Source organism: Seriola aureovittata, chromosome 3, assembly GCF_021018895.1.
Source record: "Seriola aureovittata isolate HTS-2021-v1 ecotype China chromosome 3, ASM2101889v1, whole genome shotgun sequence".
NCBI classification, from domain to species: domain Eukaryota; kingdom Metazoa; phylum Chordata; class Actinopteri; order Carangiformes; family Carangidae; genus Seriola; species Seriola aureovittata.
In genome coordinates, this window is record NC_079366.1 from 12228206 (window position 1) to 12250332 (window position 22127).

At 39.3% G+C, this 22127-nt stretch overlaps 1 protein-coding gene across 1 annotated transcript in view; it reads left to right on the forward strand.

Moving 5' to 3' along the window:
• The first annotated feature begins 4113 nt into the window (after positions 1–4113).
• The window catches only part of tusc3 (tumor suppressor candidate 3), a 67706-nt gene continuing 49692 nt past the window's right edge, over positions 4114–22127 (forward strand). Inside the window, exon 1 of the mRNA XM_056372306.1 lies at positions 4114–4266. Coding sequence (XP_056228281.1) covers positions 4162–4266 — 105 coding nt within the window. The 5' untranslated portion in view covers positions 4114–4161. The remainder of the gene's footprint in view (positions 4267–22127) is intronic.

A 22127-nucleotide genomic window follows, 5' to 3' on the forward strand; every position in this document is an offset into this window, starting at 1 on the left:
TGAATAATAGAAGTCAAATAAAGTGTAGTGTATAACAGACCACAGGATATCTTAAAACCAAATGGATGTATGTCTGAGTTTGACACAGCCAAAAGTGCAATTTATTTAGTTTCAACACAATTTTGTTGATTGACAACCCCCATGACGCCATCAATGTTTCTCTTCCGCAAATATTTTTCTGCTGCAGCTTCAAAGCCTCTGCATTAAGGTTCATTTCAGCCCTTTCTGCTTTATGCTGCTGTGATGTCCTATAGGCTTCAAGTGCAATTGGCTTGTGTTCAATTTAATGCATTTGCCTCTGAGACTGGGCAGACATGTGTTCACACTGAGGTACTTGATGAACACGTACACATAGGTAAACACACACGCGCAGCCATAGGCCTATTGAATTGCACACGAGAGAACACTGAGGAACATTTGTTGAGGGAGTCAGTCAGAGATAACGAACATCATATTAATGAATGCCTTACTCATTCTCTCTGCTCCTTCTTCTCTCTTCTTTTCTTTCGTAGCTCTCTCGATACATGACTTTCTCTCTCTCACTCTCTCTCTCTCTCTCTCACTTCCCCTCTCACTGTCTGTCTCTTTGCCTCCAATCCCTCTCTATCCCCAGATCTCTCTTGCTCGCTCTCTGCCTCTCTCTCTCTCTCTGTTTCCCTTTTGATGTTGCACTCTCTCAACCTCTCTCTCTCACTTGCGCTCCTTTTCTATTTCCTGCTCCTCTGTAACTTAGGGACCCACACCACCTCCACCTCCCCACCACCATCTCTCTTTCTTTTCTATAAACTTTGTGCTGTCGGGCAATTAATCATTTTTCCGAGGCCTCGTTATTTTTTATAAGGGAGCGGCTGACCTCGGATATGGGCACCCAGTCCTGTGCCAGCTGGAAATGACATCACCCGTCTCTCCCTCCTTCTCTCTCTCTCTCTCTCTCTCTCCCCGTCTCCAATCTCCCCTCTGCCTTTCCCCCTGCATTTTAAAGAACCATAAACAGTTTTCTCTCCTTCCATACTGTCTCTCACTAGGCTTTATATCTCTGCTGCTTGCCCAGATATGCAAATATACAGAATCCCCCTCACTTATTTCAGTGACTTAATTGCAAAGTTAAAGCAAAGATGGCTAAGTACTATACTAAATATAATTTCCTGTACAAAAGGCTCATGAATCTATCATGTGAAACCATTTCCTATAGGATATTTTCAACCAGTCAAATGTGGTTTTCATGTGTGAAAACATGCGTTTCACAGTTGCCCTTTCTTTTTCTATGGATCTCTCCTCGCTCCTTTGCCTCATGATGTACTGATGGCTCCATCCTCATGTGGTATTTTACCTGCCTCACTATACTCTCAAGAACCACGATGCAGCTGTGCAGTGGCAGTAACAGGCTTCTCTGTCTCTCTCTCCATCCCTCTGCTCTCTCCCTCTCACAATGCTCCTCTAGGCTGTGATCAGATAGGAGCTTTATTCTTCTGCTCAAATGCAAAGTGCAGCTGTTTGCTTTGCTAGCTGTTGAGAGAGCAAAAGCTCATGGGACGGTCACATTATTCCTGTTGCCATGCAGCACAAAGTTTGACAGCAACTTGCAAGTTACTTGTTAGCATTAGCTGGCTTATAACATATTGGATGCACATGAAAACAGAGATGAGTCAGCGATTGCTTTGCTTGTTGTTTAAGACGAATGACTGAGGGAGTTCCAGGTTTCCTCAGTAACCTTAAGAATTGTTCATTTTAATTATTATTTAATTCATGAAATAAGGCTAATTAATGTTGGGAGAAGAAAAACTCTATTAATTTTCTTATATAGACCAAATACTTAATCATTTAACCTTTCTTAGATGCAATCTTTGGTACAGCCTATTAACTTATGTGACCTTTACATTAAAAAGTTCAGGGACATCAATACTATGTAATAAACATGTGAGGCAATTCCAAGGGAGTCATTTGACAAATTTTGCAACCAAGCCCAGCAAGTCTGGGAATGTTTCCATGATTGAGCTGCTATGAAGCGAATGAACTGTGGATTAACAAGACTGCAACACGTACTGATTGTTTCACAGTGCATTGGCTTTAATATTCCAACATGCGTTTCATTTCTGATGTGCATGTATGTGTGCATGTGTATGTGTGAGAGAGAGTTTGTGTATGAAACAGTTTGTTCTGTCATACATACATACATACATACATAAATACATACATACATACATTCCAGCTGGTCATTAGACCTTGCACAAGCCATTCATGCATCTATTACTGGGCCATTAACCCCCATCCTTTCACTCGCTTGCTGGAGGGATTCATTCTCACTGCTTGTTTTGCTGTAACATATCAGCACACAAACGGCCATCTACCATAACATCTACCTCAGTGTCCAATTACATTGATTTTGTAATCAGTGTTTTTCATACCTGCTTGTAAGGTTATACATTAGCACTCCCTGCATTGCTGAGAATGTCCAGTACTATTTTCAATGCATATGTGTGTGTTGTGCATGTTATGGTGCATGTTGTGGAATGAGATGTTCCAAGGGACTTTCAAGAATGAAATAAATTGGCTTTTTTGTCTGTATTAGCTTTATTAATTTAAGGCTTTGAAAAGGTCTATCAGCACATTTCCAATACAATTTACTACCTGGGAGTACTATTATGTGTCTAAGAGCTGAATTGAGTCAAATAAGTGTGTACCACCTCAGTAGGCATGCAATCTAAAAGGCAGACAGGAAGCCTTTTTTGCACATCAGAGAGTGAATGCAACAAAGTAAACTAGATTAGGCACTTCCTTTCTGTTGCCTCTGGGTTATAGATATAGGGAATTATGCCAAGTAGCCAGAAAAGTAGAAAACCATGTCCAATGCAATGCAATTCAGTACAATAGCCATTGTAATACTTAAAGGCGTAATGGTTATTTTTTGCTGAGAGTGTGTTAAGGTAATGGGGTAGTAGTTTCTTGTGGTGTTGCATTGGACTGCATGATACTTAAAGGTGTATAACATCTGTATACATGTGTCAATTACAGTATCAAATACATTAAAAATCCACAGTCTGCACTTAAGCGGATGAAGGTAGTAACTACTCCAGCCACAGAAACTGATTGATGGCAAATGACCCTAACACAGGTGCTCTAAGTGTGAAAAGTTTTATGCACTCACACAATATTACACACAATATTTATTGCAAGGCTAATGTACTGCATTACATTAGTCACGAATTGCTTAGGTGTAATTTCATGGGGAGACAGGGAGACAAGTCATCCCCAATGGTTTCACATAAATCATTTGTCCCCCTCAATTAACTTTATCAAGTGTCTGTGACAAACTCACCCCTCCCAGAACATATGAGCAAGAGAAACAGAGAGACAAAACTCTGCGATCCTTGGCTCAGGCATCACATTCGTTCACACTTTTGACAAATTGCAGGCCCAGGTGCAGACCAGGAACTTAATCAGGGGGAAACTTTCACTCAGTCACTTGTTCTGAGACTGAAACACATTCACAGTAGAAAATTAACCGAATGAATTAATCTACAAAATGGCAGCATGTTGATTAAAATAATATTGCTAATCTTGTATGGTGACTTCTGATGAATATTCATAGACAACTCTCAGTCAGCTGATGTGGTTCAGAAAACCCAACCTAACATGGTGGTTTCTGCTTTGGATTCCAACCAGAAACTATATGCAATTATTTATACAATCAAATCAATTAAGTCAATAATCAGTGACAAAGCCACTTGTTACTGCTTTTTGTTGTTGCTTTTTTTCTTTGTATCATACAGATCAGAATTAGGCCAACAGCCCTGTTGTCAATACACTGTTTAGGTCAGGATGTTAAGTGACAAAGCATTATCTAGTCCTACATACTACAATGTACGCAGTGTGATAACATTACACATTTGTAAATATCAGGCTTTAATTACTGTGGCCTTAGCAGTTTCCATTAGTCTACCACTTGTCTAATGTGTTACTAGTTGTTACTAGTGTGTTACTATCATGTACAATCTATGTACACTCTATGGTTAGTATAACATTTCTGTCAGTAGCGCTGGCAGGCTCAAAAACTACAAAACCCAGAGGCGTCGGCACTTCAATCCTCTTTACTCTGATTGGTCGAGACAAAATCCAATCCGCGCGCGGAGACGTGTCTCTCAGTCAGAGCATCCTTCCGTCATGGCGTCTTTTTGGACGAAAACCTCCGCTAACCTGTCGGTCCTGTCGATTTTTTTCCTGCTGCTGATATGTCTGCCGCCCGGGGGAGGACAGAAGAAGAAGGAGGTAATGATTCAACCGTCTGAATTAATTTTTCGGCGAATATTGTTGTGTTGTATAATGAAAGGGGTGTACAGGTTGAATCTGCTGCTGTGCGTTAAACTCGTGAGGGTTAGCCAGAATACACAGGAAGTTAGTCGCGGCTAATGTCTGGTCATCTAGTCTCTGGGGAAAATAATTGCTACTCATATTATGTAAATGAAAAAGACACTGCTTACATGTTGTCTTTTTAACATTTTGTGGTGTGTGACTAAGCTCTGCTCGCTTTCTGCATCAAATATACGTACACGGTGGTCAGGATAGCAAGCTAACCAGTTAATGTAGCCTAGCTACTGTATTGTAGATATAGTAGGCTATATTTTTTATAAACGCTGCTGTGTGGGGGAGCACCACTAACATATCCCTACGTCTTTACATTGTTTATTCTTTGAGAGAGATTGAGATTAGCTTCACTACTTCAAAACATTACTGCATTATCGCCAACAATGATTTTATTTTGAAAATCATGAATACAGGAAGTGCTGTGTTTTACTTCTCGGTAGCTTAATAGTGATATGCGATAATCACACAACAACCACAGTAATGGCTAGCTGCCTGCTACCCTTATTTCAGGTTGCTGCACAGCTCCGGAACAGCTGCATTTCACTACTGCTTGTTTAGTGTGAGAGGCTGTTTTGCGGTCATTTTATTGAGGTGAAAGTAGGTCTGTTTCAGCTGAGGAGGAAGCTATTATGGCTTGCTTGCTCGATATGACATTGGTCGCTGGGCTGTAAGGGCTGTGTCTCTTCACCTGCTTTGTAATGAATCGAACGTAGTGGCTTATGATGTTAGCAATATGCACCCGTATTGTCACTCATAATCAGTATGTATTGGTGATAGGTTTGCTTCTTGGTGTGACAGCAAGAAGAGCGGGTGCTATTTTGTATGGGAGGCCCAAAAGAGAATGAAATCTGTTACATAGAGAAGTTGTGATGGTTGAACAGTGGTAATCTTTGTGATTATTAATCAGATTTATTGATATGTCCATGCATGCTCTGATCTTTTTAAAACAATTGAAGTAAACGCCACTATCTTTCATTCATGTAGTGCTTTATCATGTATGTTTATTTGATGACATGAAACAGCATCTTAATTTTATTAGGGTATGTGCTCGTGATTCCTGCTCTTTGTTATAGATATTTGTTATACATAATTTTCTTTATTTTAAATCATAGACATTACTTCATATGCTATACTATACTATACTATATGTTTTAACATGAAAGTACTTTTGAAGGTACATGAAGGTACTTTTTTTTACCTGTGAGACCCACATTTTGGTGCCATTTTGGCATCTAAAACGAACATCTTCTGTGATGTACAAACATCAGATTTCACACATTTATTTAAAAAGAAATAAAAAGTGTGTCCTCATCATAGTTTGGTAATGCACCTGCTAATGATAGGTCCTAATGCTCTGTGTGGCACCTCTCCTGCATGGTTTGTGACAGCACTTTTAGCTGAAATGGCAACCACATTGGATGGTAGCACTGGAAATGGTTCCTGGATTCAGTATTGTAGCTGTGCAGACAAGAGTGTGAAGAGAAACACAGTGAAGACAGAAGCATCACATTGCTCTGCTCAGGTTTCCAGTTAGATAATTTTGAGATAACACTACAAAATCTTTTTAGCCAACCATGCTGTTATCATACACTGCCGCAGCAAATGAAAAAGTCAGTTGCTTCACCTGTTAACATGAGGTTCTAATCTGGGGATGGTCGACATTTAGTGGGCAGCCTTAGTTTGTTTTAATATCTTGTTATGGACCAAGGGCTTTGAACCAAGTCAGAGTGCTGTTGTAACTTTACAGTTCAACACCTCATCAACACCTTTCTTCTCAGCCGCTTTTGCATATAAATAGAAATTTGATTGAGTGGACAAATTGTGGAATGAATAAATGAAGGAGTACATGACAGGTGAACAAATATTTGAATGAATAAAGTATTGAATATGCCAACAAATGAATGAACAAAGAGCTGACTGAGTGGACGAATAACCTGATGCATAAATGGACAGATTAACCATTGATGGAAAAGCATTTGAATGAGTGGGCAAACTGATGAATATAATTGAGACTGACATATTTGCCCTGCAGTTAAATGTAAACACTGCATTTATTCTATCACTGATTTTGATGGCTTGCGTGATGTATGTGTAATTAATATGTTATAATCTTACTTGTAATTTTGACATTTAGGAGACTTTCTCAGATAAAACAGCAACATCTTTAGTCATGTTTATTTTCTTATTACATGCATCGGGGAGTTATAGTATAGACAAAATTCATTTGAATTAGAATTATTTATTAGATAGATAGATATAGATTATTTATTAGAATTAGAAAAATTTCTAAAAATAAAACATATCGTTATGTCTTGCAAAATGAAACACAAAGTGAAGACAGTAGTACAGTAGCACAGTGAATGGCCAGTATAATTACATACATCTATTTACATTTTCTTGATGCAAAATCTGTTCCACATATTGACCAACATCCTGCTTAAATGGTATGTCTCTGTCAACGCTTTGTGGTAAAAATTGTGTCTGTGGATGACTGAAACCAAATAGCACTGTCTCTAACACTTGCCATTAGAAGTTTAAAACTTCAGTTTTACTTTCATTAATGAATACTTCCTATTTTAAACTCTTTTAACCCAGGGACAGTCTGCTAACATCAGTGCTTATTTTCAGCAATGCCTCCCTTCACATTCACAAAAGTACACTAGGGAACTGCCCATTATAGCCACAGTCTGCTGTTAAGCAATGCCCGTCTCAAGGACACCTCTACATTATCTAATGAGTGACAGAAAAAGCATTTCTCAATCACTTACCCAACTGAAATTTATCCAGCTATTATTAGTTTGAGTCTCTGACATTGAGACAACTGTCTTTAAAACTTAAATTTTGTTAACTTTGGTCCATCCAGTCTGAAATATCTGAGTTTGACTCTGCACCTTGTAGCAGACAGGAACTGGGTACACATGCTTACACAAGCACACATAGACACACACACACGCAAACACACACAGACATACTTTCAATGAGCCACAGGAGAGATATTGAGGGGTTATAATGTGAGAAATGTACTTTCCCCGTTGACTGCCTTGGGCCATGGCAGAGAAGGTGGAGGAGGCACAGGAAGATCTTATTTAGCTGAAAATGGACAAAATGGTGAAGCAGCACTTTGTATTCATCTCACCAACTTTGGCTCTACCTCAGTGCCCTTCATCTTGCCCTGGCCACCATATGCTTTACCTCTCTGAGCTGTAGGGCTGGGTAACATGGGCTAAAAGTTATAATAAAGGCCGTCCTTTAACATCAGTTATATCAGTATTTAAATCCTAAGTTAGTTTTCAAAGCACTGTATATTTATGTGTTTATGTGTCACATTTCCTCTCCCGGTTTCACCAGTTAGTCAATCATTATAATAATTAAATTACTGGTTTAACAATATGATAACTACGTAATTATTATAATGGTCTAACCATATATGGTTAGAATAACAGCTACATGGTAAGCTAGATCATGTCTTTTTTTCATTGGCACAATTAATGCATTTGCAGTCCAGTCTACCTAAAGGGGAAGGGTTGAGAAAGAGCAGAAGAGATTTAAAAACATTGGTGTCATTTTGTTTTGATGTCAAGTAGGAATTGCTGCTGTTTGGATTCATTTTTGTTGGCCACTTTTATAGTTTTGCTGCTCATCTAACATATAGGAACCTAAGGCCAGGAACACACTGGATGCATGTCGTGTGTGTGGTGGCTGCAGAATTTTGGTGCCCATGTGAATGGGTTAGAGCATCATGGCTGCGTAGAGTGATCTAGAGATTCAGCCTCTCGCCTATTATTCACGTGTGATGTGTGTGTCTCCATGCAGAAATAGAGAAAAGACCTGTTGATGTCATATTGACACCATACCAGCAACATTACATGAAAATGACACTATCCACTAGGGATGCCGCAATCATGTTTTTTGCTGCTAGAGCTGGCTGTAGCAGCATCGCAGCAGAGATGCAGCCGGTGTGAACACACATACATACTTCCCTGCAGCACTTCAGCATTGTCAGCCGCCAAGCTCATGCAACGCAGGCAATGTTTTCCTGCCGTAACTGTGTTTGTATTTACTCTTATTTGTCACACTTTAAGCAAGCAGAGTGTAAGACCAATTCCTATCAAGCAAGGACATTGGTCTTGGTGGCTAATTTAATGTTGTCTACATTTGCTTCATGGCAGAAGCCTTCCAGTAATTCAGAGGGTACAGTTGTATTTATAAAACCATTTTTAGTTGTGTAATTTCAATTGACTCTGTAATGTTGATTCACAATTTCTTTGTTTTTCAACCAAAATCAAATGGGACCAAAACACTGCTGGGAAGGTAATGAAATCTAACAAAGTAAGGAGGCACAACTACAAGTCCTCTACATGAAAAAGCGGTAGAAAGTGTTGAGTTTGTGTTACTGGTGCAAGGAATGAATGGTTTCACTACAACTGTGGATTAAATGCATTGGTGCCTCTGTCTGTCAAGAGCAGGAAAGAAGGCGAGAAACAAAATTCTCCATAGCCATTCTACTTCATAGCGGCATGCTAGTCTTTTAAATACCTCCCCTCATTGCCTGCATGAAATCACATCTTCAGCAAATCAGTTAACTGACAGAATTCAGTTGAGGGTGGTCACTGTCACACACTGGCTTCGTAAGGGCAGAATGTGTTGCCTTGGGAATCTTGCTTCATGAGTTTGCAATGGAATTTCAGATCAGCATGGTACAGTACAACAGTCTGCAGCAAAAGTGTGCTGTATCATGCTGATGGAAAATGGTATTACTGTCAGAGCCAGACCTCAGAGCACTGATAGTGACAGTTTTTGGCCTCTGTTATTTATGCCCTAAGAAGTTTAATGTGAAAGAAAGCACAGGAAACTTCCCTTTTTCCTTATTTTCCTTTCCTTAGAGCTAATCAGGATCGACGTACTGGTGGGTGGAATATAAAGATAAAAATGGAGTCTGAAAGGGAGAAAGTTAAGTATCAAAATTGTGACAGATGGTAAGAAAGAAAGAAATAAATTAAAAGAAATAAAATACGAAGTTAGGGCAGCAGTGCTGGACCCCTGCCTTTTTAAATCCTGCTATATGCCCCTCAGGGAATGAAAGAAATAGTCATGGAGAGAGAAATAATATTTATATCCCTTCAATACTCCCTCGTTCATCACCCCAGCTCTGCTGGATATTATATCTAGCTTGTGTTGTGTTTCTGTCTTAAGGCTGACTACAGCACAAAGAAAGAACCAATGTAAGCACTTCCTATACCTAGGCATATGGAGTCAGGGGAGGTAAAGAGAGAAAAAAGTCCAGGGCAGCGAGTCTGAGGCAAGGAGAATTATATATCTAGAGAGTTATATATCTACAGAGAGATAGAGATTGCAAAGTAGCGGGGCTTGCTACCACACCCAGGGACCAGTCTAATAAGTGGATCGGAATAATAAGAGACTGCTACCTCTGCACACTGAGGCGCAATAAACTACTGGGTGGGCCCTTCAGGGCATAACCCAAGCCACTTGCTGAGTTTAAACTTGGGCTTATGAAGCTAAACACTATGTAAGCACTATTGACTCTTGGTTTTTGTAGGTGACCCGTTCATCGAAAAAATAAACCATAGCGCACTGTTTGCACAATCTGCACTGTGTCTTTCTGCCCATGGATTTTTGAGTGCAGGCAGGTACTATGAGAAAACATAGCCATACCCATTAATTAGCTCCTTTTAATATATATCAAGCTTTTGACTTGTTTTAACAATGTGATGTCATGGGATTGTGTTTAAATAGCATGCCACTTGGGGGACATTTCGCATGTCATGGCAATACATTTTAAACTTTAAGCTCGTGATTTAAGGGTAAGGGATAGGAGGAGAGTCGGGAGTTAGTAGAGACATGACATAGCATCAAATGACAGCCAAAAAAATTTATCAGTATGCATAAATGAATACAGATAATGTGCTAAATGACATTAGGAAAATGACATGTTATTCATACGCATTTGGTGAGAGCAGGCTGGTTTTAAATGTATACTTATGTAAAATAACTAGCATCATTTTCTCCAGACCATCTCTGTTCTTACAGGGAAAATCTGTTGCTTTGCATTCAGACTGTGATGTAGATATGTTGTTGCTAGTGATCATACTGAGTGTTATCCAGCATGGAAATTTCAATACTTATGTGTGGTGTGTATACTTGAATTTGTCAGCTCTGTCTGCCTTGTCTTCCCTTGTCAGGAAACATAGCGAGAACAAGTGGGAGGACAATAGGGTTGTCACCAGAACCGATACTTCAGTACCAAGTCGATGCCACGTGACACAAAACGGAATGGTACCCGTTTTTTCGTGGTATCGAAGGTACCAAAAAGTACCAACACATGACCAGACTGATAATCACCCTCTTAGGAAGTAACATGAGATCACATGCACATCGTGTTCAGGGAGGCAGTTGAATAAGGTGCGTGCCACGCCAGTTGCGCATCAGCTCTCATTGCGCACAAGCAGGATGTCATTAACTGTATGGGCAACTTATCTCATAGTACAAAAGTGTCTTACCTCAAAAGTGACAGTAATCTACCAAAAACGTGTCTAAAAGAACATTAACACTAAATGCATCACTGGCAACATTTGAATGACTCAGAACACACGTGAGCATAATTTCTCCGAACGTCGCAGTCAATCTGCAATAACAACTGGAAGATGGCGACAAGTTCAGGCACACAACTTGGTCCAGCTGCAGCACCTCGGCTCTCGACAAAAGAAAAAGCCAGAAGAGTCGCGTATTGAAATATTTTGCTTTCGAGGCAGATGATGAGGGGTTGATTTTAGATCCGCAAAAGCCCGTTTGTAAACAGTACCTTCGCACTTTCCAAACCACAGTTGAAATGCTGTGCAATAAAAAGTTTACCGCTTATATTTTAGCAAAGTATTGTTTACTTTAAATACTTGAAGGCTACATGCCACTGTTCTTTTATGCAGTGTCGAAAGTTTTTTAATTTTAAATAAAATAAAAAATTTATTAAATTTTTTTATTATATTTTAAATTCTTGAAGGCTACATTCCACTGCTCCTTGTTTTTTTATTCATATTTTTCAATTAAGGAGTGAAAGAGAGTGCATGGAATTTATTGTTTGTTTCTTTGTTTTTGTTTTTTTACTGGGGTATCGAAATAGGTATCGAGAATCGTGGAATTTCACTGGCATTGGTATCAACTACTAAATTTCTGGTATTGTGACATCCCTAGAGGACAATGCAACAAAGGTTCCTGGTTCCTATATTGAATCATTGCACGGACACAGGGATGCCCATCATTAATAATGAGGCCACTATTTTCAGTAGTCATAAAAAATATTTATGAATCAGCCCTAGAGACTTAAGAGTCCTTTCAACTGCTCCAAGCTTTCCACTGACTTGGGAGCTGTTTTAGCATGTACTAACATTTGAGTTTTAACATTCATAAATAATTCATATGAGCTTGAGGGCTGTGACATGTTTGTGTTTGGATGAATACTGTAGGACTTGAGCTAACATAGGTGTGACTATTATGCAAACTATCAAACTAAACATTTAGTTTTAACAACTGCATGATCACCAAACGGTTTATTGACAAATGGAGTTCATGGAGTTTACTGGAGTTTACTAAAATATTCTGCACAGCCTCCATGTAAAGTCAGCTCTAAACTTTGTATTCATGATGTGTAAGGAAAGCGGATTGTAGTTCCAATATTGCCCCATGCTGTGTAGGTGCTGGTGTCAGTGTGTGGAGTGAGGATGAACAAAGTTGTTTACTGCCTGTGCACCTGCATGTGTAAGTGTGTGTTAGTTACAGTCATCTGTCCAATGCCAGACACCACACTGGGCTTGATTGCTGCCAAATAGCACTATCTAGGTTTGTCTTTACATTTGTTTTTGTCTGCTACACCAGCCATTTCCATTGTTAGTGCTCTCACTGAGACGACAGACTCTCCTTTCATTGTTTAGTTTCCTCTTTTTTTTCTATTCCACCTACTTTATCACAGTCTTTGTTAATTTCTTCCCATTTCTGTCTTTTGTCAAATTGATCTTTTCCTATGGTTTTCCTCTTTTATTCAGGGCCCAGTTTTGGTTGATTCTCTCTGTCCCTTCTTTCTCATGAAAATAAATGTGAATGTTTCAAGGATTCAGGAGAAATGAATACTCTATCCAACCTCTTTCCCTTGTGTGTTGCCAATATAGCCCAAACTGCAGCTAAAAAGCAGCCATAATGGTGCCATATTTTGCTCAGTGAAATGTTTCAATGTTCTCCCAGTGAATTCAGGGGTGATTTGTTTGGATCTCGCTCATTAGCTGTAGTCATCTGAATTATTGATGCAGTAGTGTCAGGCCTGCTTTCCCAATGACTGATGGCCTGTGTTCCCAAGTCATTTTCCTCCTCTGTTATTCCTCCCTCTCCTCCTCCTTTTTTTCCTCCCCTTTCCAACACTTCTGTAACTAATTTTCTGAGTGGCCAGAGGATCTCTATCTACCGCCCTCAGTCCCCTTATCCACCCCTTGTCCCTCCTGTGTCACCTCCCCTCTATTTTTTTTCCTTCAACCACCTTCTCTGCACACCTCTTTGACATTTCTATAATTATGTAGTGTCATGAAGTGATTTCTCTCTTTCCTTTCACTCTGTTCTCTACTTTTCCCCTCTATCGGGTCCTCCCCTTGTCCTCTTTGCTCTCTTCTTCCCACTCCTTGTCCCTCCCTCCTAACGCTTTTTCCATTTTCCTAAGATTTCTCAGGCTAATTTCTGGACCAGCCCTGTTAAATCGTAGAGGAGTGTAGGGTATGTCCTTGTTGTTAAGACCATTAATTTCTCAGTGCCATTAATCAGAGGTATAGGAACTTTCTCCCTCTGAAATGCATGTATGTATGTTATCTTTTGCTTTGGCTTGGTAACTATTAAATCAGTCATTTACTCAATCAGAATTTCAGTCTCTTACTCAATAAATATTCAGGCATTAGGCCTAAACCTCAATGTCACATACATTTGCCTAGTCATTCTAGTTAACTAGGGCTGCCCCTGACTAAAGATTTTCCTGATCGTCTAGCAGTTGTTAGTTCAAGCCGTTAGTCGAATATTTGTTGTACATTTATAATATTGATATAATTAGTTAAATATGTATATACCAAGGGCGTGGTTAATGCTGTTGCATCATACTACGCCTCTATACCCTGTTCATTATTTCATCATTAAGTATGCCGAGTGAGACAAACCCATGCTCGATTACATTACTGTCTAATAACTGCAGGGGCCAGCTGTTTAAATGATGTCTATAGTTACAGTTACCAACCAATCAAAACCTCAACATTGAGTTTGTATTTTCTGAGATACATTTAACTTGACGCAAAAATAAAATGGAAGGATGCCTCATGTAAGCCAGTCATTCGACCTTTTCGAAAACCATATTTAATTTTGTGCTATGTTTTCAATGCAGCATTTTGAACCCTCACTTAACCAACTCTACTTTCTTGACGACGATGTTAACCTTGCAAGTTGCAACATGGGAGTCTTTCCTATCTCTACGTGAATGTAGCAATAATCTTTCAGTTAGTCACTGACTCGCTGATTGACTTCTGTTTGACTGCTGAACTCGAGCATGCTAAGATCTCAGTGTTGTCTGATGGTCGTGTCAGGCAAACTAATGCTGAGATAGATAGTAAGACCTTTTGGTTACTGGACAGTCTGTCTAACTGCTAATGGCTAACATACCTCTTCTCTGATCATTCATCCCTGCCTGTCTTCATCATTCCTTATCTCCAGAGGGAAATGTTGTCATAACAGTAACACCCCCCCCTCCCCCATCTTTCTCTTCTCTGTCACTTTTCTTCTCATCCCATTTCTTCATTTTCTTTCTTTATCCCTGAACTTTTCCCACTTGTCCCCCAATGCCTCTACTCCGTTCCTCCCTTTGCTCCCTCCTGCTGTTCCCCCTCCCACCCACCCCAACAGTGACAGGCATTGCTGTATAGCTGATATGAGGTGGCATGCCGTCCTACTGTGTGTGTGTGTGTGTGTGTGTGTGTGTGTGTGTGTGTGTGTGGTTGTGTGTGTGTTTGTGTGTCTGTCTGGCTTCTGGCTGATAAGACGTCACACTCTTATCCTCCCAGACAGACCTGTGTCACCATGACGGTTCACGGGCCACACACACACTCACATACATACACACAGGAATGCATACAAACACACAAATATACACGTTAACACATATGCACTTATATATACGCAGTCTTGACTGTGCACTGGGTTGTTAGATATAGTGGAGCTTTTCCTAATGTGTGTGCTTTTGAGACTGTGTGTGTGTGTGTGTACGTGTGCGTGCGTGTGTGTGTACATGTTGCCTGTCACAGATATCTGATGATTCTCTCTTATTAAACTCTTAGTCTTTCTGCTTCACTGGCAGAAAGCCTGTTAACACTCTGCACAGGGCTAAAGACTAAATGTGTGTGTGCGTGTGTCTGTGTGTGTCTGCATGGTAGAGAAGCTGTCATAAGACTGCCTTATTGAAAACACTTGTCATGAGAGGGTAAGTACAGATGAGAAGGGGGAGTGAGGGAGGCAGATTTCTTCTTCCTGGAGTTTTGACCTGAGGACAGTGCTCTTGTGGTCAGAGTGAGTTCTTGTTAGGTAAAGCTACACCTACAAACAATCGAACTGGATATGAATTATTGAATTATGTTAACATAGCCTTTTGAAAGTATTTATTTGTCCAGGGAATGTCAAGTAATCACCATGGTCTTTCTAGCTCTTCTCCTGCTTCTCATTCACTCAGTCAAACACAGTCACACCAGGGAGAGCAATATTACAGATGCAGCAGGAGGAAGGTGTGGTGAGGTGGTGGGGTGAAGGAGGGGGGCTCTAACCTCTAGGCTTCGTTGGTTATTAAGGTAGAAAAATTCATCTGAAAGTGAAAGTCCTGAGAGAAGAAGTTAGAAAAGTACTCTTCCTACTCTGCCTGGTTGCATTGAGATTTATTAGGAATTACAATTCTGTCTAAGCTTGCCTGTCTAACTGACAGGTTATTTATGACCCCAAAATAAGTTATTAAACACACACTACACACACACACACACACATGCGTGCGTGCGCGTAGCGATACGGTAATATAACGTGATGAACTGAAGCAGTTTAGCATATAGCTGTAGTCATGATAAATGCTAAATGCCATTTAGTGTCAGACCTGGTCTCTTTCTCTTTCCTTCTCAATTTCTCACTTTCACTCCTACTCTTTTTCTCAACCCCTTTTTTGTCTTTACTTGTTTAACTCTTTTAGAAAGGCACGTCATTGGAGTGGTTGTAAACATGTAGGATACGACATTAGGACTTTTTTTAAGAGAATTTTTTGCAAGGCATTTTAAAGGCATTCCTGAGATTTATTATCATTTTTATTGGCATTTACCTCTACATGAGAAGCAATGTCCATAAGTAATCTGTATACTGTATGTTTATGCTTATGTTTTTATGATTGTGATTTTGTTTAATTTTAATGAAATCAGGGGGCATGTTAGATTTGATGAACACTAAGACTCCCTTTTTTCCTGGCGAAAAACAGGGCAAAGGTGATGCATCAGCTGTTTCTTTACATGCAATACTAAGGCCATCACTTTCCATAGTCTAATTAAAACATTTTTTTTTAATTCTGTGACTAGAAAAAATGACTATCATGATATTAAAACTTACATTAATGTGGTTTAGTGGTAAATATTAAAATATATTCTAACTGATTATGTAAAAGCCAAGTCTTTAATGAATGTGTTCAATGCGATCACCACTCAAAACAGACCTTGTATGCACTGTAGTGCCTAAAGATAGAAATAAAGCATGGATGGAGCCAGGTTCTGAATTTTTCCAGAGTAAGAAACGTGAGCTCATAGGTTGTCAGTGCAATGCGCACGCAGTGATGGAGTTGCTGGTTAGTAAGCAATGAATACTAATATTGATGGCATTCAGGTGTGAAAACGATGGCCGTCATATAATTGAAACCATTGTGATAAAATTTTAAACCATATAAGTTTCTCTTTGCTGCTTCAGTCAGACCCTGACACAGCTAGAGCTTTAAGCGATGTAGCATATAAATGTCAGTTATTTCAGACTGAGTCTGATACAGTGATGCAGCAACTTAGCTATCACTGCATAAACTCTGCTGCATCGAACTCAGGCACGTGATCAAATTAGGAGGCAAAGTTGTTTTTTCAACACATCCAACAAGCCCACCATCACTTCACTTATCACTGCAGCAGAGGAACAGGGGACAGTAGGTGATGAAAGGAGGGAAGCATTATGTATTGATAGACAGTAAATCAAACACAAGCAATAAACATTATGAATATAATCATTTTCAATCTTTGGGCTCAGGGAATTCATGAAGTCATCTGTTCCATATTCTTTCCATTTCTACTAATGGAAGGATATTCTCAGGTGTCTTTGACCTGATATATTTTAAAACATGGTCAACAACAGTCTCTTCTTGCTGCAGGAAACAATTCAACTTTTGGATGCATGATACATAAAATGTGGTCAAAAACAGTTTTCTCAGAGTTGACAAACGCCCAGCTGGAATACAGTAAAACCTCATCATGATTCTAACTATTGTCTTCACCGAAATAAACAAGGACAGTAAGAGAAGACTCTTTGAACTATGGCTGATGGCATGGCAGATCATGTCTTTAATGAGGAGCTTGATTTGTGATGATTGTTGCTCCCCTTGTTTCAACCGAGCAACTGGTGGTCACTCCCCTTTCCAGCTGTTCAGATTATTGACCAGCCAATTAGTCTCACCAGCAGAGCTCAGAGCACGATATGATTAGTGCAACTAGCTCACCATTTCCCTTGTGAGACTGACACCACTTTGCAGTTGGCGGTAAGACAGCTGTAGCTTGCTGGGCTAGAAGAAGTTACATTACTGTTACCACAGCCTGTAAGGCTGCATTCAGCGTAGTTGGGCAGGGAGTGAAGCTTTAATGCATGCATTTTTTTCCAGGCAATAAAGCAAGAAAGGTTCTGGACAGCAGTTTTTCTCTAGTGGTTTTATTGCCAGCTCATTCTGAAATGAGCTCTTTAGTCGGGGCACTAGCCCATTCAGGTCTAACTGCTTCATCAAACCAAGGTTGTGATAAAATGTCAGTGCAAGTGTCTGGTGGTCATTATGTAAGACGTTCACAGGATGTCATGTTGTACAATGTCTTCTCTCAGTTCTCAGTTTTTACAGTATGTATGAACAAAAGTCTTAACAAAAGAGAAAGCCTTCATGTAGCAGCAGTCTTCCTATTCTCCTCCTTTAGCTTCAATTTTGCAGTTTATTGCTCATGGAAAATAACTGTACGCTTCTCAGCCATAATTTCTTTCCACAAATTGCACACCACTCATCGTTTTTGGCAGCCTGTTTACCTCAGGTAAAATTCTATTTTAAGCTAACTATATGATTAATAAGTGTTTCCTTTGCAAACTCAAGTTAGTAATACTTCAAAGTCAGAAAGAGGAAGAAAACTCAGGTCTGTGAGTCACTGAGCCATATCACTTTGTTTTTTGCCACTAATAGTTTGCATGTAAAGACAATGAATAAAACCATATGTGCAAGTAAGTGAATTTTATTTATGTCAAATGTTTCAGAAATAAAAGCTTTAAAGGGACACAACATGAGACAGGCAGACCAGACAATATGTAAAACATAGATACATACAAACTACAAAGTAATATCATTAATTATGTAACTTATCAAAAAGGCCAATTTCGTTTTTATATGCTTTCCTAAAAATTATTTTCATAACAGCTGTCCTCATGCTGTCCCCTTATAACCAATGTTGTGACCTACTCTTTGTAAGGTATAGCTAAGCCTACTAACTGCACTCTGCTCATTGTTGTTGGCAGCATATTTACCTGGGGTAAATTCCTATTTTAAGGTAACCCATGTAGGTAGTTAATGTTTCCTTTGCACAGTAAAGTCCGGTATGCGTGTGATATTTTTGGAGCTTTCTAAGAAGCTGCTATTCTTCCAATAGTCTAGTGAGACTGAATGCTCACCTAAGCAGAAGCAAATAACAAATGTGAATGGCTTATAAGGCTAATTAGGAACACATTAAGCTCGCAGTTATTAGGCACTAATACAAGTGTTGGCTTCCAGAGGCTAATGAGGTAGCATACAAGGCCAATTACACTTGTATTTCTAATATCCTTATATTGTATGTGCATTGTATGCTTGGCCCTGACTTTGACCATAAAAAATTATCACTGCAGGCAGATTGGCACAGTCTGCTTTGGAGGACAGGTGCATAAAGTTAAAAGACAGATAGAGAAGAGTAAATGGAGGGTTTAGAGCTAAAGGTCACATAGTAGTGAGACACAGTACAGCTAGGACGCAGAAAAGAGGAGGGCAACTGACCTGATAGTCAGACAGGCTCGCAACTTCATGACCTTTAGTGAGTCTAAAACCCTCACTTCCACACCTCCACATTTTCTCTGTCTTTTGCTTTTCACATAAGCCGGCAGTTGCCACCTTTGTGTCCCTGTCATCTTGAGTTTCCTTTTGAAACACCAATTACTGTTGGTACAGTACTGCACACAAGCACAAGTGAAATCAGGTCAGTCCTTCTTTTGTGCCTCGAAACAAGGATGTGACAGTTGAGACTTTTTTGATTTTTGTGTTTGATTGGACAAAGATCCCCAGTGGTTAGGTAGGAATGATAAATACAACTGAGATGTTTCCTTTAGTCACAAAATTGATTTTATAATGCAAGCATTTAACATTCAACATGGGTATGGTGCGAGTGCTTTTTAATACAACAGAGATGAACAGGTAAACATTATTGCTAATCTGCTGTATGTGTTCTCGGTCTGATGTTTGCCCTAACATTTGTCATGTCCCCCTTTTTCATCTACCTGTTTACTATCGCTGTTGTTTTAGTTTTTTTTTTTACCATACCTCTGTCAGAAAAGCATAGAAATGCTGTTTATCCATTTCTTAGGCCTACTTGTACACACTTGGGCGTTAGCTGCTAAGGCTGTAGGAAGCTATAGTCCCTTCCCAATAAAACCTTTAAAGTGAGCAATGACAGAAATTTGAATATTTGTATTAACAATACCTCAGAGCAAAAACTAACTTTGATGATTGTTGATGGAGATTAGTGGCTTCTTCGTCATGATTAAAGGAAAAAAAAAGAGATTAGCATTGTGATAAACTCAACCCCTGCAGTGAAATTATTGCAGCGTTGAGGTAATGCTAGCCCCTCAGAATTCATACTTAATTATGGGTAACAGCACTTGTATATATATAAATAATTTTCACTTCTTTCAAGTCTAAGTTTAAGCTTTCGAGTGTCAAGTCTTTTTTATTGAGATACATTTAAACACTAAATGGAAGTGGAAAGTACACTAACAACTAACCCCTGCTAGTTCTGTTTTCATATTCAGGAAAGACTATGCTTTGCACCATAATGGATTAATAAATATAATGAAGACCAGCTAAAATGGGGAAAAGTGACTGAAGTCCCTTCTTTTCCTTCTTTCTGGTGGCATCCTTCCATTTTTAAACTGTGGCATTGAACTGGGCTCAGTTTGAACATCCTTTTTCAGAAGTACTTCTGAAATATTTTTCATTCTAATTTTATGTGAGATGGATTAAGAAGGATGCTGCTGTACATCAAGCTGTGCCTCATTTTCAGTTTTCTCTTCAGTGCTTGATTAAACCTTAAGACCACCCACAGATGACCGGTGCTACTGAAATTACTAAGTGAACGGAATGGAAAAATTGGGACTCTTTCTGCCTGAATCATTTGATCACATAACACACACGCGTAAATGTTTGAAGCCAAGCACTTAATGTAGGCAGACGAATGCTTTGCACACACACAGCCATGCTGAGAGTGCGACCCCAAACATGCAGAGTCTGGAATTTGTATGATTACTCGAACATTCATGGATAATTCTGTCCAGAGCAGCAAGTTGATTATGATTTTACTTTGGCCCACTTCAGAGTAAGAGGGAGAGTGAGCTGAAGTAAAGATAATAAGGCACGGAAAGACTTGATGGTAACATGTCCCCTACATCGTGATGAATTAGCCATGTCTCGGGGAGATGAAGGAGCCCTCATATTCGCTTTGTGTTCCTTTCAAATTCAAGAGAATGGCTCTTCTCTGCGACTGACACATCTCTAGGGCTTCATTTATGTCTTCTTTTTTAAAGATTCCCAGTAGGTTTCAAACTAGTTCCAAATACATTTTTCTTTATCTCTGTTTTCGCCCTCCAGTTGGTTTTGATTGTTTTGTTCTTTCCTTTTACTAAGAGTAGAAAAGTATAATGTTGGCTATGCTTTGGATGCTTTCTAAAGTGTGATTATTTGTTTTTACCTGAATTAGAGTTAGAGTTACTCTTACTTCCACACAAAGGAATGTTTCTTAATATATTGCCTCTATGCATTTTAGGTCAGTTAATTTCATAAATGTGTAGCAGCAGCCATGTGGAGAAGTTGCATGGCTTGCATGACGCTTGCTTCCATGGTACCTGGCTTAAAGGTACCACAGATGTTGCTGTACAAGACAGAAAATGCATTTTTTAATGACCTGCTTTGCATTTCCGCATAGCCCTTCAAAGAATATGAAATCGTTTTTTCAAATCGATGCATTTTATTATTTCTTTTATTATTTGTTTGTTTTGGGATCATTACAGAAATGTTACAGCGATGATTGTCCAGTTGTTGGAGCCAAGGTGAACATTTGGTACGTGGCGTTTGCGCTTAGACATTAAACACATTGCAGACTGTGTATAACAGGCATAACACGCATGAAAAGCATGTTTGAGACACTGGTATGGTAAGAACTGATTTGGAGCTTGAAGGGTATTAAAGAAATTACATTCCAAAACTGTCGTATTAATATTGTCTTTGCCCAGTAGATGTTAGCAAAATCTCACTTTTGGCATGATTTTATTATAACATTTTGCAGCTATAATCATGTTTAGTCATGTTTGGTATTACCAGCAAAAATACTTACATTAGCTTAACCTTGGTATATTAGCAGAAATATTAACATTGGCTGCATGTCAGTGCTGCATCACCATATTCAGCTGTGTAATTTATGTCTGAACTTCTTTCTCGTCTTATTTTTTAACTTTCTTTGTTTGTTTCTTTTTTGTTTCTCTCTTTGTCTCTCTCTCTCTCACTTTTAACTTGCCCAGGTGATTTTCCTTCTTTTTTCTTTTCTCATCACTTATTTTCCTCCCATTTTTTCATTTACTTTCCTCTCCTCCCTCCATCCCTCCATCTCTTGGCTTTATTGAAGGGGAACAGTATAGTGACCATATGCTCCCTGAGTATTTACGTTGACTCACTATTGTTTTTAGAGTGGGACTGGCCCCTTGCCCTGTGTGTCCATCCCCAGTTTTTATTGGGATGCCTTTATAACAAAATCAAACTGCACTGATGCCCCATAAACCCAATTGGTGCTTTCTGCTTTCCCCAGAGAAATGATATCTGCAAACACAGGGAAAAGAAAGATAAAGGGGGAAGGAGGGGTGAGTAGAGGTTAAGCAGAATGACTAACAATTAGCTTTCTGCTACTATTTTGTGACGGGTAGAATATAACTAGAATGAATTACACTCACTAGTCCGTGGATGGGTCAAATGACTGGAGCACCTGGTGTAGTTTGGCCACATCGTGCAATGCATTGGGGAGATGAATGAACAATGCTCTTACCTTGTTCATTCCCTGCACAACAAATAACTTGGTCAAGCTGTGCAGATAGAAATAAAAATTAAAAGCTGAATTGGGAATTTAAAATTAACAATACCT